A 17,378-nucleotide genomic window follows, 5' to 3' on the forward strand; every position below is an offset into this window, starting at 1 on the left:
ACTTATTTTCTTATTCCAAACTTCTATCCATGGTTTTGTCTGCAGTCTGTCTGCAGTTAAATACTTAATGATTCGAAATGTAATCTAGATAATCCTAGACGTCTCAAACACAAACAACAAGGACATTTTTTCGTCTAAGAGGTTAAATTTATTGCAAGATATTTACTGAAAATGTTTTTGAACAAGCCGCTCTGGAGTCAACAATAAATGGGTAATGATAATAATAATAATATATATTATTCATATTTGTCGAAACCCCATAACTTTTAATTAGAGTTAATTTGTGTCGCCATATGTTAATCATGTTCATATCATATTTAAAGTTCGAACAGCCACAAGGCAACTCAAATAAGCCAACAAGCTGATACCCGTTTCTGTTGCTCAATTTTATTCTCCGACCTAAAACCATTTCCGCGTTTTTTTGCTATTTGAACGATTATATCGTGTCAAATTTACCAATTAAACTACATTTTCCTGAAAAATAAATGCTCGTTTTTCTGTTACTCAAATGACTGAGATATTATAAAGGTCCAGAAAATTGGGTTGAAACTAGATCCCGAGATCCGCTCTACAATAAGAACCGAGCAAGGATCATAAGGATACATAACAATCGTGCAAGGATCCCAATTAATCACCCTTCACAACATTATCCCCAGCTGAAGACGATTTACACAAGTATTTTGAAAGCTCCTGCTAATAAAATCTTTCGTATCACTTATATGTTTTAAATATCCCCCTCCAGGCCAATTGTAGGGTATCATATCACACTACCAGTCTCAACATTAGCCCACAATAATTGATAAAGTCCCCCCCCCCCCGGCCCCCATCCTGTACCAATCTAACAGTGTTTAACCATGTCACTCTGTTTCAGTCTGATGTGCCTGAATGAATAGTGTTCTACTGTACTTCACTACATTGCTCCCCCTCCACCTACTTGTAAATACACACGAAACTGCCAGACAAATATTTTATCCGGGAACGACTAGCTCTTTCGACTTTTTCCAACTCTCACCTGGTAAAGAGTATATAAATGTTTAACATTTTATGAGTTAATTAATTGAAATTCATTATTAGTTAATTAATTGAAATTCATTAGTTAATTAATTGAAATTCATTTTTTGGTTGAACAAATATCTGCCACATCTTAAAGATTAAAGAAATACGTAATTGCACGAAATTTAAGATTTTTTGGACATCATTGAAATTATGTGACAGAAAATTGTAAGGTGTTATTAAATTGTTTAAATTTGTATGTTAACGTCGAAACCTGGCTAAACCCAATGAATATATGAAATAGGCATCCCCATTTTCAGAACTAAAGAACTATGATCTATACGTGAAGTATTGTGTCGAGCAAGAATGTGACATATCAGTTTATCAAAATTTTAACAGAGAAGTTCCTACAAATGGAACAAGCAGGTAAATTTTCATAATATTATTATTAATTAATTAATTAATTAATTATTGATATGTCTCAGAGCGATTTTATTCATGATAAACTTTACAGTTAACAAACACAGTGCTGACAAAGCGAACGATAATTTTAATTTATAATTATATCATTTCAACAGTTGATAAGTTGGTAAATACTCTTCATTGCTTTGATCCAACTTCAAATTTGTTTGCCCTGAAGCATAAAAGCAACACTTTTCTGTTTCAGATTTTCAGTATCATCAGTAAGCCACGAGGGTAGTTACACGATGGCACTAAAATCAGGAGATATCGGTTTTATTATTCCCTACATTCTGAACATCACAGCCTCCTACCTGTGTATGCAGAAACCAGAGGTACGTTAAACAGAACTCAGGACAATTAGTGGATCTTTACAATCCCATCTTACATTTACCGGTAGCCAATAGTTACTGACCTGTAGTAACTAACCGATAGTTCCTAACCCAATAGTTACTAACCTGTAGTTACTAACCTGTAGTTACTAACCCAATAGTTACTAACCCAATAGTTACTAACCTGTAGTTACTAACCAATAGTAACTAACCCAATAGTTACTAACCCAATAGTAACTAACCCAATAGTTACTAACCCAATAGTTACTAACCCAATAGTTACTAACCTGTAGTTACTAACCCAATAGTTACTAACCTGTAGTTACTAACCCAATAGTTACTAACCTGTAGTTACTAACCCAATAGTTACTAACCTGTAGTTACTAACCCAATAGTTACTAACCCTATAGTTACTAACCAATGTGTTCTTGTTCCGGTAAACAACCTTTTATCCCGATTTTTACGGTTTTTTATCCCTGTTAACTATCCTTTTATCCTGAATATAGTGTTGTTGTCCTAGTAACTATCATTCCATCCTGATTATAGTGTTGTTGTCCTAGTAACCATCATTTCATCCTGATTATAGTGTTGTTGTCCTTGTAACGCGGATATCTCCTCAGGAATATCTGTCCCGGGCGTTACCAGAAATAAATAAACGAGGACGCGGTGTTGTGGTACCTTGTACCGTTATGGGAGAACCTTTACCTTCCGTGACATGGAGGAAACGAGACGGCGAGAAATTCGTGTGAGTATTCGGGAGTAGGATATTCATATAGGAATTTGAGGTATTCGTGTGAGCATTGCAAGGATAGAAGGATATTTGAGTTATTCAATATCCATGTTAAAACTTTTAGGAGATGTATATGCTTTCATATTCCGTAGTTCAAAAAAGTTGTTAATAATTTATCTGACGAATATTTGGGGATATATCAAAACCTTATCTATAAGCCGTCATGAGGTGTAGAGGACACGCGGAAGGAAGACACAGGGGCGGTGCGAGGCTCGTGTCCACCCTTTTGGGATAGAACCGCGGCCCCTCGTGTGCGGTTATTGTCATGAGATCTATCAACTTTGGCTCTCTTATTAATCGTCCGGTATGCTTCTCTTACAGCATTATCTTGTCTAAAAACCAACTTATGTTGAATATCATATTTCTAAACCAGTTTTAAAAGTTGGATATTTGTCCATATAACACGAGGGTATGCCATATCAGACACTTATCATATAATGACGCATGCAGGGCGTGGCACACGTATATTTAGTGTGTGGTTATTACCGCGGAACAAGTACAAGGGACTTTTAGGAATAAGTTAGAATGAGTTGAAGGTACTGGGATTATTGAACGGGTTGTATACTCATAATAACTACATCTACTAAGATACTCTGGTGGATTCGTGTAGTGTTATTGAGTCTCATTTTGATAGTTCTTTTATTCAAATTTCTGATTGTTTCTGAATAGACTCAGTGAAGACAGATTCTAATAGAAATAAATAGCTGAAATTTTTAATGTACATATTGATCGTCATAATTGAATTAATAGTAATACTATTTCAGAATATGAGTATGACGTAGAAATGTCGATACGTTATTCAGCTATTTATTTCCATTAGAATCTGTCTTCACTGAGTCTATTCAGAAACAATCAGAAATTTGAATAAAAGAACTTTCTTAGATACTAATATATAATAGTAATATGAGTATTGCTGAAAGAACAGTGTAAGGCCTACACGGACCGCCTCTAACTAGCCAATCCCTGTTTACATGCCGTGTAGCAGGGGACTAGAAAGAGCTAAACTAGTAAGCGGGGCATAGCCAATACACTATACTTCCATCATTGAGTATATTACCAACCAGAAGGAAAATTTCCTTGTGTTTGGAATCTACCAAGACGAAAGTTGTACAATCCAGCGAAATATATATACCATTTTTCCCGCGACCAAATTATATTTAAAGTTTCTCCTCTTAAGGCTCATATCATATTGAATGCTTTATGTAATAATTTTGCCGACTGTTCTGACATTGAATATGACAACAATATCCTTTGCTACAGGGACATCATCAGCGATGATGACAAGTATACGATATCAAACTTGGGACATCTCTTTATTTCTAATTTTTCTGACAGGTTCGGCAATCTTCAACTACTTTCATTTTTATTTTAAATGATTTGGATAACTAAACATCTCGACTCTTTTCAAATACTTTAATCCAATTTGCAATAATTGTGACTCAGTTGTTGTTGTCGTTGTTGTTCTTCAGCAAATAGCTAAATTTTTGTTTTGAAACCCCACGGTGGAGGTTGGCGTGTGCCGCAATTTATTGATCAATGTTTATTACATAAATGAAATTATAGAAGTCACACTAAAATATAATAATGTAAAATAAATATATTAAAATAAATGCCCTACTAAAAGTACTATATAACTAACGGTCTGCAAAACTGGTTGAAGTCGCAATTTGTAAACATGCTAATTACTATTTAATAGTAATTGATAAAAAGTTTTGCGCGGCAGATGTAAATTCGGCATTGCATAATGGCAGTGAAATTAAAATGATATGTTGTTGATAACAGATCATGGTCATTTGTCGCGAGTGATCTTTCTTTACGCGTTGTCGCTTACTAACTCGGTGCTGTAGTCTATTTGCGAGCGCCCTTCTCGTTGAGACTTTCTTAGCCCAGGTATACTATAAAGTAAGAAATTTGGCCAATTTTCATCGTCTCCTGAGCTTTGCAGCTTGAGGAGTTCGCGCTTAGCTGAATTTTTAAAGATTTCAATTGAAAAGGTAGAACTTGGAATAGTTATATCCTTACTTTGTTTTGTAATAGAGAGCATGGGTCCTTTGAAGAAAAGAGTATTTCTAAATGTTGGGCCGTTGTAAGTTGTGAACCAAGAAAGGTTATGTTCGAATGTGGAATTATAGGTGGGAATATCGTGAGGGAAAAGTTCTTTGATGGATTTAGGGAGAAGGCTTGGCATGTTCCTTACTTTGTGTAGTAGAATAAGAGCGTTTTTTACAATGACGCTATGGACTGTTAGGATATTATGCAATCTAAACGCACTTTTTGTGTGCTCCGGGGGATTGCCGTCTTTATATCTATAATTTACATATCCTGACATAACAGCTCTAATTCCCTGCTTTTGCTTGGTGAACAGAGATTCAATGTGACATTTTGAGGCAAATCCCCACACTAAAGAACAGAAATTTAGATGGGATTGGATAAGGCTTTGGAAAATGTTTAGGCGGGCTTTGATAGGTAGAAGGTGCTTTAGCTTATACATAACTCCGAGGTAGCGACCCATCTTTATTCTAACGGCCGTAATGTGTTTTTGCCAAGTGAGCTTTTCGTCTAGGATCACTCCTAAAAATCTTGCTTCAGTCTTACGTTCGATTACAGTGTTGTCAATGGACAAATTAAAGCCGCTGAAGTCGATTCTTTTTCTAGTGAAAATCATATAACACGTCTTTTTTACATTTAAAGATAGCCCATTAACACCTACCCAATCTACAAGACGTGAAATTAGCTGATTAGCTTTTAATTGTATTTCTTCTAGGGTGGTTCCACTAATTAATATGTTTGCGTCGTCGGCATAAAGGATGAACTTTGCAAAATCACTAATTCCAGGTAGGTCGTTTATATAAATTACAAATAAGAGAGGTCCTAAAATGCTACCCTGAGGTACGCCGTAAACTATGGGCATGCTAGAAGAGCAAGTTCCGTTTAAAGTTACGTATTGAGATCGATTACAAAGGTAAGATCTAAACCATTCGTGCGCGACTCCCCGGATCCCATGATGGTCAAGCTTCTTAAGCAAGGTCTCATGATCAAGCACGTCAAAGGCTTTACTGTAATCGAGCAGGAGCAGTAGGGAAATTTGTTTCTTATTCAGAGAGTGTAGTATGGAATTTTGGGCATTGAGCAGTGCATGTTCGCACGATCTTCCTGGCCGAAATCCGTATTGATTTTCGAAAAGAGAATCGTTCTTATCTAAAAATTCTAAAACACGAGCATGCATAAGTTTCTCATAAATTTTCGAGAATGATCCCAAAAGAGAGATCGGCCTATAATTAGCTACTTCCAATTTTGAACCACCTTTGTGGATAGGAACGACTTTCGCAGTTTTTAGAGCATTTGGGAAGGTACCACTGGAGAACGAACAGTTAATGACATTAGCTAGTGCCCTGGTAAAGTTTTCGCAGCTGTTTGCAATTTTCAATGGCTCAATTTTACAATCGAGTGTGGACTTGTTCTTAAGCCCTGATATTATCTTTTGGACTTCACCGTGTGATGTAGGCTTAAGAAACATCGAGTTACTACACGAAGCCTTAAGAAAATGCTTGAAACCACCTGGGTCAAAGGTTCGACGGGCAGCGATTTGCCTCTTGATACTGGCTGCAATACCGGAGAAGTAGCCGTTAAATTTCTCAGCGACTGCCAGATCGGAGCTTATAATCGTGCCATCGTCGTCCTTCAGACGGGTGTGTCCGAACTTTTTTCTGTTACGGTTCAGGAGGCCATTGATAATTTTCCATTGACTTTTAGAGCAGTTTTGGTATTTGTCAAACATTTTTTTATAGTACTTTTCTTTGGCTAGATTCACATGTTTGTGACAAAACTTTTTCATTTTATCATACGCGTCGCAGTTTTTTTGTGATGGATTTATAGTTTTTTCAAAAAAAAGTAACTTCTTGCGGTTGCATGCCGCCTCAAGCCAGGGTAAGATCCAAGGCTTTGGGTCAGCTCTTTCGAATTTTCTTCTCGAACTGTCGCGCTTCAGGGGGTATGCAGTATTGTAGTGTTTCATGTACGTTTGATAGATGGAATTGTATTGTTCATCAGCGCACGTTGAGGAGGTAGCATCATCCCAGGTCTCACTTACAATAAGCTCTTTGAATTTAGCATGATTAGCTTCGTTAAATACACGGGCCTCTAATTTCAAGCTAGTGTTGTTGTTCTTTACACGTTGACTACGGAATCGCTCGTTCAAACTAGGTGTGGCTCCTAAACTAATGGTCGTGCTAACCGCGAGATGATCTGACATATCCAACGTCACGACATTACAACTAACAACGTTTGTCACGTGATTAGTATACACGTGATCAATAAGCGTTGCACTGTGGTCAGTTACCCTGGTAGGCTTGGAGACAGTCTGGGCAAACCCATATTTTTCTAGTAAGCTTATAAGATCCTGGCTGTAAGCGTCGGTATCGTATTTTATAAGATCAATATTTGCATCACCCAGGAAGACTATCTGCTTTCTGGAGTGTCTATCAAGACCCCTGAGCACGTTTTCAAACTTTTCAAGGAATTTTTTAGGGCTTGTGGATGGCGAGCGGTAGAAATTTACGATGATTTTTGTCTTATTTCCGTTTTTAAAATTGTTGATTTTAAGCAATTGAAATTCTCCGCAAGTAACTTCTTCTGGACTCAGATTGAGTTCGAGTTCCTGTATTTTATCGTAATCACAAACGCGTTTGTTAACATAGAGCGCAAGACCACCTCCTTTTCCAGATTTACGTGCAGGTTCTTTGATAAAGGGCTCGTAAAACTGTTCGATTTCAATGTCGTTCAGACCATTAGGAAGATTAGAAATTTTACAGTTGGTTTCATTGAGGCAGATGAGGTCAAATTTGGAGAATGTTTCTATTTCTTCACTAAAATTTGAGATATTCTTCACGAGTGATCTAACGTTTAACGAAAGTATCTTAAATTCGCGATTGCTAGGGGTCTTGATATTATCAGGGTGTTGGTACTTACAGCTAACCAATATCTCCGATATACAATTGTTGAGATCGATTTCGCTGGAATCTATTTCATCAGTAAGTTCGCCTATTTGATTCAGTACGTGAGAACGAATATAGGGGTTAAAAGTGGGGGTTATTGTATTGTAATTATCATTAAGTTCGTAGGAAGTTACTCTATAGCCAGGTATTAGGTTTAGACAGCATGTAATACAACCAAGATAATCTTTGAGGCATTTTTTATGAACTGGTTTGTCACATACAGGACAAATGAAAACATTTCTAGGAGCATAAGACCACCCGAAGCAACTTGAGCATTGTGATTTGAAACTAGGTTCAACCATTGTTCAAGATGTGTAAATACCAGATATCTGTGAATAATTAAGTAAGATATTAAATAGATAAGAGTGTATAGTATGGTGTATAGAATAGCTTGTACAGTCTAAGAATATGTATAAAAAGCTAATGTGTGTGCGTGTGAATGAATGAGGAATAAACTGTGTGCTGAGAAAGCGTAAAGATGAAAAAGAAAACTTGTTAGACCTACCTATCAAGAACTATACAGCTCTGTGTGTAGATAGAATCGTAACGTAGTCTACAATATTACAATATTACGATAGCGGTACTGATTTCAGAACTATTCTAAAGTGTTTAAAAAACTCGGGCAAGAATTCTAGTAACTTACGATAAGCTGATAAGAGCACGGGCATGACTATATATTTTCATGCGAGGGTTTTCATTATAACCATAAGATGTAAGCTATAATCCCTTAAAGATTGTGAAAATTTTGGCGCGGCAAGTATAAGTAGTAGGCTGGGGTACGGCTTTGTGAGTTTGTATTTAACCGTTAGTTACCAGGCAAGAGCGAGACAAACTCCCGCCTTAATGGCCAGTGCTTTCGAACTTTCTCGCTTCGCATAGAGAGTTTTTGAACACCGGTCACCAGACAGTTAGCTATCTCACTCTTGGGCAGCTGAGTAATGTGAATCCCATTTCCAGATCTATCTAAAATCTCAAACCCTTTGTTAAATATCACACTACAAATATGGTGGGAGTCGAAAAACCAAAAGTTACGATTTTCGATCAGACTAAAGTCAAACATGCAGCGGTTAAACAAATCAACCTCCTTATTTAACCATGCAAATCTCGTTCTAAGAAGGGAGTTGAAAACAAACACTGTTTTTGGATATCTAGCAAACAAGTAGTTAAAATTGTCCCTAATTTCACGGGAAAGTGTATAGCTTCTATGGTCATATCTCGACAAATCATTAATACCGGAAGATATAATCACATAATCGCAGTTTTCAAAAAAATTTTCAAACTTCATTAAGTCCGTGAGTTGGTACATGTCACGCTTTATGACACGAAAGTTAGAGGGGAAAGATGATGGGGTGTTACGTATCATAGAGTCAGTAAGGTATAGGACAGTCTGTTTGGAGGGTCTCAGGGGGTCGGATGGTGCTATTGACGGTTCATGGATTTTAGGAATGTGCGTGCGCATGGGCTTGTCAATGCGTCTAAAGGTCACTGACACACGACACGAGGTGACGCCAGGTTCGGGTTGTATCGCATGCTCCCAGAAAAACTGAGACTCTGTGGTCATTGCGTACACTGTGCCATTCCTTAGTTCGTGTTCACGTCGCTCATCAGTGACTATGTTACGGAAAGTTAAGGTGCGAGTGGCCCCAAAGCTGGCAGTGATGATTTCACCCGTTAAGCCTGTTTCATTATCAGAGTGAAACGGGATAGAGTCTGAGCCTGTCTGGTATCTAGTGACCATGCAAGTAACGTTATCCCTATTGAAGGTGGGATCGTCTAGTTCGTCAGCTATACAGTCTAATATCTTATTTACAGCGTGATCAGATGGTGGGTAGGCCTTAGCGCGATGGGTAATACTGCCGTAACTGTATTTACTGGAGCCGAAGTAAGAGACGTCACGTGATCCTATGCGTTGAAAGTCCAGTCCATCACAAACATTATGCGTTTCAAACTCAAACTTTGATCGCAAACTTCTTACCGGAGTAGCTTCTAGTACTTCCTCGTGTCCGGCTGGCGAACCTGTGACGAAGGTTGAGGGATCCGAAGTAGTGTTGGGAGTAGAGTTCCTAGCGACGAGAGAACTAGAGCTCCTTATCACCTCCTTGTATTCGTCAAGCGTCTGTTCGGCTTTTTCCAGCAGCATGCAAAAATCGGAGGTTAGATTATCGTGTATAGTCTGCTTATCAGTTGGATTTCTGATAAGATGATCATAGTATCTAGAGTCTAGATTTAGCTTTGCTGTCATGTATGGTTTTCGTAGCGTTTTGTTTGTAGATTTACAGAGTCCGGCACTTAAAGATTCACGATAAAGTTGGTCCGGTGTAAGTGACGGCAGTAGCTCGAGGCAAGTTTCTGGCGTAAAAGTAGGTACCCAAAAACCAACAAACTCTGTCTGCGTACTGTGATTTTCGACGTTTATCTTACCTTCAGCTTGAGGGTTTGCCGAGCAGTGTTTTTGATCTGCGGCAGTGGTGGGGGCACCACTGCCCAGCAACCCCTTTTCAGATGTGTCGCTCTGCGTCGTGGTACTCGAACTAGAGGTAGGGCTGTGGGACTCCAGAGGACTCGAGGGGATCAAGCTTAGGTCAGTAGGACTCGAACTAGGCTCAGAAGACATGGTATAGAGGGTGTAAAAGTAGGTGTAGGATGTAAACTGGTTAACAAGACGTGGCTAAAAGGCAGGTCAGGCCGCGCGTTATCAGCTTATCAGATTACTATCAGCAGCAACAAAACATTTAGTGAATATTGATGAATGAATTTAGTGAATATTGATGAATGTTTAGTGAATATTGATGAATGAAAAGTGAATATTGATGAATAGGGAAGTATGTTTCAGAAATTTACCAAAAGGTTAGATACCGAGCAAGCGACGAAAAGGAACTGTCAATGATTTAAAAATGATACTGGAAATGATATTAAAGTATTAAAGTTAACATTTTTCAGCGATGTCGGTTTCTACTCATGCAGTGCCACTAATAATTGTGGAGAGAGGTGTTCTGCGGACTCCCAATGCTCAAAACACTCAGCACAAAGTATAACTTTTACGTTTTTACAGATATTCGATCGGTCGATGCTGCAATAAAGCTGACTGATCAATAACTTTCGTCATATCCTCATGATTTTCGTCACTGATAAGTCCAACAATAAGCCACCAACTTGTTACCAACAAATTACCAATTAGTTACCAAAAAGTTACCAACAAATTAACAATTAGTTACCAATAAGTTACCAACAAATTAACAATTAGTTACCAATAAGTTACCAAAAATTTACAATTAGTTACCAACAAATTACCAACAAATTACCAACAAATAAATCCCTCTCCGCTACTATTCAGGTCCTGACTACGAGTTAAAGATAGAGGACGATATTCTGACCCCTACAATTCCTCAGCAAATCAGAATAGACTACTACTTCCTTAATCCAAAAAACGTGAAGTGCTGGATCGACAGTTGTTTCTCGTATCACAGAACTTCCAGTAATCTCTACATGTATATCAGGCCTCATGAAGATGTTCATGTTGAGGTTAGTTGTTAATGTTGAGGTTAGTTGTTAATCTTGACAGTTGAGGTTAGTTGTTAATGTTGAGGTTAGTTGTTAATGTTGAGGTTAGTTGTTAATTTTGAGGTTAGTTGTTAATGTTGAGGTTAGTTGTTAATGTTGAGGTTAGTTGTTAATGTTGAGGTTAGTTGTTAATGTTGAGGTTAGTTGTTAATGTTGAGGTTAGTTGTTAATGTTGAGGTTAGTTGTTAATGTTGAGGTTAGTTGTTAATGTTGAGGTTAGTTGTTAATGTTGAGGTTAGTTGTTAATGTTGAGGTTAGTTGTTAATGTTGAGGTTAGTTGTTAATGTTGAGGTTAGTTGTTAATGTTGAGGTTAGTTGTTAATGTTGAGGTTAGTTGTTAATGTTGAGGTTAGTTGTTAATGTTGAGGTTAGTTGTTAATATTGAGGTTAGTTGTTAATGTTGAGGTTAGTTGTTAATGTTGAGGTTAGTTGTTAATGTTGAGGTTAGTTGTTAATGTTGAGGTTAGTTGTTAATGTTGATTGTTGAGGTTAGTTGTTAATGTTGAGGTTAGTTGTTAATGTTGAGGTTAGTTGTTAATGTTGAGGTTAGTTGTTGATGTTGAGGTTAGTTGTTAATGTTGAGGTTAGTTGTTAATGTTGAGGTTAGTTGTTAATGTTGACCTGTTTATCACGGCACTCATGGGATCACGCTGATAAAAATTTAAAAGGGATTTTTCACATTTTTGTTAAATCTCTCAATGTAATCATGATATTATGACATAGTATTTTGGCTCAATTAGGGTCTGAAATTCGAAACTTATAATTCCTGAACCACAGGTGTTCGCTGATATGCACTCCAACTCCAGCTACATTGGTTACGAAATGAAAACATTAGTCCAGAGCCCAAGGTGAGGAAGCAAGATTTGCTGGATTTTAATTTCCATTCTGTAAAATAACTATTATAACTAGTAGTACCCAAAATACTAACAATTAACCCGCGCGAGGTGCGAAGTGCGAATGTTATAACATCATTGATTATAAATCTGAAAATAGCCTTGCTCATTCCCATGTTCTCTCTCTCTTTTTACTCCTCCAAACCCAGCTGGCACTTAAGCGTATCATTTTGACGCATGTCACTCTTTACACCATCCTCCACCAGTCACTCTGATTTCACCGGCAACCTTCCCCAGGGTTGTCACACCCCAGAGGTAGGCAGAGCATCTCAATGCTATCCTCTCGTAGCCCAGCCTCTCTTTAAAAATATAAAAAAATTCCCAGGTTCATATCGTACAGCGATAAAGTATGTACAGGAGTATTGCGGAACTACACGAATAAAGATGTTTTTATCAACTCAGTCGACTGTGGGACTTACGATAGGTATGTGTAGAAACTACATTGTTACAATATGATTGTCACAATAAGATTGGAGTTTTATAATAATAAGTTTTATAACAATAAGTTTTATAATAATAAGTTTTATAATAATAAGTTTTATAACAATAAGTTTTATAATAATAACTATTGACTGATTATTTAAATATTTACACGTTTAAAATACTTGGATCAGAGATAATGAAACTCTATTAGGAATTAGGAAATAGGAACCTTATAGTTGATAAGAATTATCGGAATGTGGACATTTTAATATAATCATCTAAAGCTGCTTGAAAGCTTTGTATCTCTAAAATATTAGAAATTGTGAAGCATAATCACTGCATTATAAAGCACATCCATAAAGTACCAACTCATTAAAGTTGTAACCCTTTTTAAAATGCTTTCAGTCAACAAATGTTCTCACTGTATATGGCAAACTACCGAATAGCGATAACAGAGCCGCTTAAAATAAAATCCTCATCTCAAATAGACGTTAGTTATCTGAATTTGTCATTCTGTCAAATGGCTTGTTATCGGAAATCACTTTTTTATATTTCTGATACCTTGCTCTCATTGCAAAGGTGTTCATAGTATTGATGACACATTTTACACATTTATTTGATTAGTGCAATTACACATTTTACACATTTAAATACACGTTTACAGATTGTAGAGTACGGTGCCAATTTCACGATAGACTTCAAAGTTACACGAGGTCACTCAGACGCTCTGCACACAGAAATCAATGTGGACGAGGTAGAAAATTCAAAATACTTTGATAACCATGATGCATTCCACAAATTCCATTCCACAAAACAGTTCTACTTGAACCAAAATAATGATACTTTAAAAGCACAAAGCTTACAAGTTTGTTTGTAAATAACATTTTTGAGGCGTTAGTGCCGAGTTTACTTCTGGTGAACTCCCCAATTAATTAATTAATTAATTAATTAATTAAATCAAATCAATCAATTATCAGATAGCGTGCTACAAGAACGGAGAGGAATTCCAGATGGAGGCAGGGTGGCATAAACAGTGCACGTGGAATGCAGATACCAAGACAGTCTCTATACTGATTATTTGTACTACTGATACTGATACTGGATATTATCAGGTAGTTTTACCAATAAGTTACCAATAAGTTACCGATAAGTTACCAATAAGTTACCAATAAGTTACCAATAAGTTACCAATAAGTTACCAATAAGTTACCAATAAGTTACCAATAAGTTACCAATAAGTTACCAATAAGTTACCAATAAGTTACCAATAAGTTACCAATAAGTTACCAATAAGTTACCAATAAGTTACCAATAAGTTACCAATAAGTTACTAATAAGTTACCAATAAGTTACCAATAAATTACCAATAATCTGCAGGTTCGTGTGAAGAACTGGTCAGGTACCAGTATCTCAGATCAACTGAGATAAGTTACCAATAAGTTACCAATAAGTTACCAATAAGTTACCAATAAGTTACCAATAAGTTACCAATAAGTTACCAATAGGTTACCAATAAGTTACCAATAAGTTACCAATAATCTGCAGGTTCGTGTGAAGAACTGGTCAGGTACCAGTATCTCAGATCACCTGAGATAAGTTACCAATAAGTTACCAATAAGTTACCAATAAGTTACCAATAAGTTACCAATAAGTTACCAATAAGTTACCAATAAGTTACCAATAAGTTACCAATAAGTTACCAATAAGTTACCAATAAGTTACCAATAATCTGCAGGTCCGCGTGAAGAACTGGTCAGGTACCAGTATCTCAGATCCTCTTTACGTGGAAACATACCCCCACTCCGAGACCAGTAGAAATTGCTTTTCTCTCAGACACACTGTGCTCAGTCCTCGGTAATTACTTAATTAATTAATTAAATACTGGTTGCGCAATTCGTTTCTTCAAAAAGATTCGCAAATATATAAAACTTGCAATTACACTTACAATCCCGGACAAGCAAAAATTTCCATGTGTTTAAACAAGAATATAAAAAATTTCCTTGTGTTGAAGAAACTTTACATCAGGAGTGTTCGGCTGGAATGGGACAGTCCGCGAGCAAACCAGAACAAAGCTTTAATCTATCAGATAATAGTCCAGAACCGGGCATGGAAGGAGAACCTTGAACCTTCCCACACTGTAAAACTATCAACTGTTGTGGAGAACCTCCACCCTGGTACCCCTTACTACGCATACGGTACGTACACTTTTGGGAGAAAATTATTATTTTTGGAAACAAATACTATACAAGATCGATATAATTATAATTGTAATTGCGAGAGTTTTAATTTTGAAACACGTCACTACACGTGATCAACAAAGCTCGTTTTGAAAAAGTACGCGAAAAGATAAGGGAGCTCTTTTCAGAAGACAGCTTGTTTGTTTTGTTGTAAACAATGAATCCTGACAAGGTATCAGGTATTATTTCTGTATTATGCTTGCATGTGTATAATTGTGTTATCGGATAACACATACGACTACGAGAATAATGCAGAAACTAGACTAGACGTAATTATATATAATTAATAATATAATTATTTATATAATAACCTGTACCTCAGTGCAATCTAAAGGAGACCTGGTAGGACACAGGATAGAGTTTAACACCCACGAGGAGCGTCCAGGAGCCACGCCCACAGAGGTGCGATGTGAAGCACAGGAGGGGACTACTTCTCTTTACTGTGTCTGGAACGAGATACCTCTCAAGTAAGTTATTTTCTATTAGTCAGCTTGTAAATCTGTTATCTTCTGTTGGTAAAGTAAAAAAGCTGAAATTGTACTTATGATTGCAATCCAATTTTAATAGATGAGTTGCTATAAACGGCAGATGACGAAATACTAATAATTATCAAGATTAGTTAAATAAATAGTTAAATTTCCTGGTAATTAAATTACCTAGTAATTAAATTACTTAGAGAGAGGAACGGGAAGATAACGAGTTACAAAGTAAAATACAGACTTGATTACGAGTGGGAGTTTAACTTCACTTCAGTGGACTATATTCGTATACCAGACCTACAGCCAGTCGCTCTCTATACTGTCCAGGTAAAACTTGGTCTTGTGACTGTTTAAAAGTTTTATGACGATGGACGGTGGAAAAAAGATGAGGGACATATTTTTATAATGCTTTTTAAATATTTTCATCGATTTATGTATTTATTTTGAGATGTGGGACTCAGCACTTGCATCATGAACCCTGATTTATATCGGGATTTTACTGTGTAAAAAGAATGTGTTAATTCTGATTACTCAGGACGTTTTTGTGATGCTTCAGAGATTATAGAGATGGGTCAAACTTAGATTTTCTGAAAGTTTCGTAAAGTTTCTTTAATCAATTAATTAATTGCATTGGGATTGCAGCTGGCACGCCTCCTAACTTACTAAGTCTGATAACTCAGGTGATGGGGTGCACTGCAGTGGGGTGTGGCCTAGCTAAAGAACTGCAAGTAACCACTAACGAGGATAAACCCTTATACCGACCAGCTCTCCGTTACATCATATCTGGAGCTAAGAATATCAGGATAGGCTGGGTCAAACCTGCTGGGTCTTTTAAGAATATGTTCTACATTGTGAGTTCATTTCTCTGTTATACTTATTAGCCATTGTATGTTTACCTGCATCGTATGATTTTGTATGTAATATTTGCAACAATAAAATCATGATTTACAGCAGCCCAATTTACCAAACCCATGTTTCTTTCCCAAGATATTTTATAAAACGCTTACGTTTTAAGTACAATATTTCGCGAACTTTCACAGTTTCACAGACCGCGGTGTAAACTCTTACTGGGCCGCGCTCAGCCTGTCATTCCGCCGAATCTCTATTATGATTATGAACATAAATATAATAGCCTGAGGTCCCCAGGTAACATGTAAACTCGAGCAATTTTGTCTAGGCTCGTTTACACGTATTATAACATTAACTGGTAAACATTGCAATCATGATAGGCGTCATGCTTAATTTCACATGCAGGTTGATTGCAAGAGGAAAGAGACAGGATTGTCGATATTCAAAAAGAATGTTTCTGACGTTGACGCTGTTATTGCCGGTCAAGCTGTAAAGTCTAATACTGAGTACATTGTCTCCATTACTCCCGAAACGTCTCAAGGTTATACAAATTATTGAGAATTTTACAAAATTTATTGGAATTTATTAAGGACTGAAAAGTTTGGTAAAGCGTCGTCACATTCGGTTTATTACTATCAACTGTTATGTATTTGAAACACAACTCTTGGACCATAGAAATATTCTAATACCCTCTATTGAATTTAAATATTTCAGGTTTTGGACCAGCTCTCTCCAAAAACGTGTCCACTCTTTCCGGATGCGCTGCTACACGTTCCTCCTTTTTAGTGAATTTCTTTAGTGTTTTAATTGTCTTTGATTGTTTTTATTGGTTATGAGATTTGACATATTGTTGCACTCATGAAGTTATGATATCCTGTTTCATTTTGAACAATAAAAGTCTTTATATTTTGAAATTTTTATAGGCGAATATATCGCGGTGAAGATAAAATTTTAATGGAAAAATGTGTTTTTGCATCAAAAGCGCCATGTTGTCGAAAGGTGTCGTTAATTGTTACGGAAGGTTAGTGAATGAAACCCATTATTTTGAGATATCAAGTCGGAAATTATACAAAAATGAGCATTTAAAGAATTTTGCTCGAATCTTTAATTATCCACCAGCTTCCGCATCATTGAAATTAAATATTCTGCAGCCATTTCATAATAACTTCACTGTATCAAAAGGCAACCACACACATTAGTGGTAAAGTAATCTTAGATTGTTCGTTGTTACAAATTATAGTCTAGATTGTTCCTTCTGCACCTGATATTCTGTTCAAATATGGAATATTTTGATTTTTTAAATCCAAATTTCAGTACTGTAGACACAACGATTTTCGAAAACTATTTTTATTTCAGTCAGCCAATATA

General features: G+C 36.6%; 1 protein-coding gene across 1 annotated transcript; it reads left to right on the forward strand.

The window, feature by feature from the left end:
• The first annotated feature begins 865 nt into the window (after nt 1-865).
• LOC134823824 (uncharacterized) lies at nt 866-16,880 on the forward strand. The gene is made up of 19 exons (XM_063835402.1): nt 866-1,015; nt 1,314-1,419; nt 1,661-1,787; nt 2,405-2,529; nt 3,835-3,909; nt 10,509-10,597; nt 10,903-11,090; nt 11,907-11,977; nt 12,348-12,446; nt 12,851-12,935; nt 13,110-13,199; nt 13,423-13,557; nt 14,181-14,299; nt 14,471-14,640; nt 15,005-15,149; nt 15,359-15,488; nt 15,842-16,012; nt 16,416-16,551; nt 16,725-16,880. Exons 1-19 carry the CDS (start codon nt 886-888, stop codon nt 16,844-16,846), a joined length of 2,313 nt encoding a protein of 770 aa, XP_063691472.1. The 5' UTR covers nt 866-885; the 3' UTR covers nt 16,847-16,880.
• Nucleotides 16,881-17,378: the final 498 nt, after the last annotated feature.

This window comes from Bolinopsis microptera, chromosome 12 (assembly GCF_026151205.1).
Source record: "Bolinopsis microptera isolate Bmic1 chromosome 12, MBARI_Bmic_1.0, whole genome shotgun sequence".
NCBI lineage: Eukaryota > Metazoa > Ctenophora > Tentaculata > Lobata > Bolinopsidae > Bolinopsis > Bolinopsis microptera.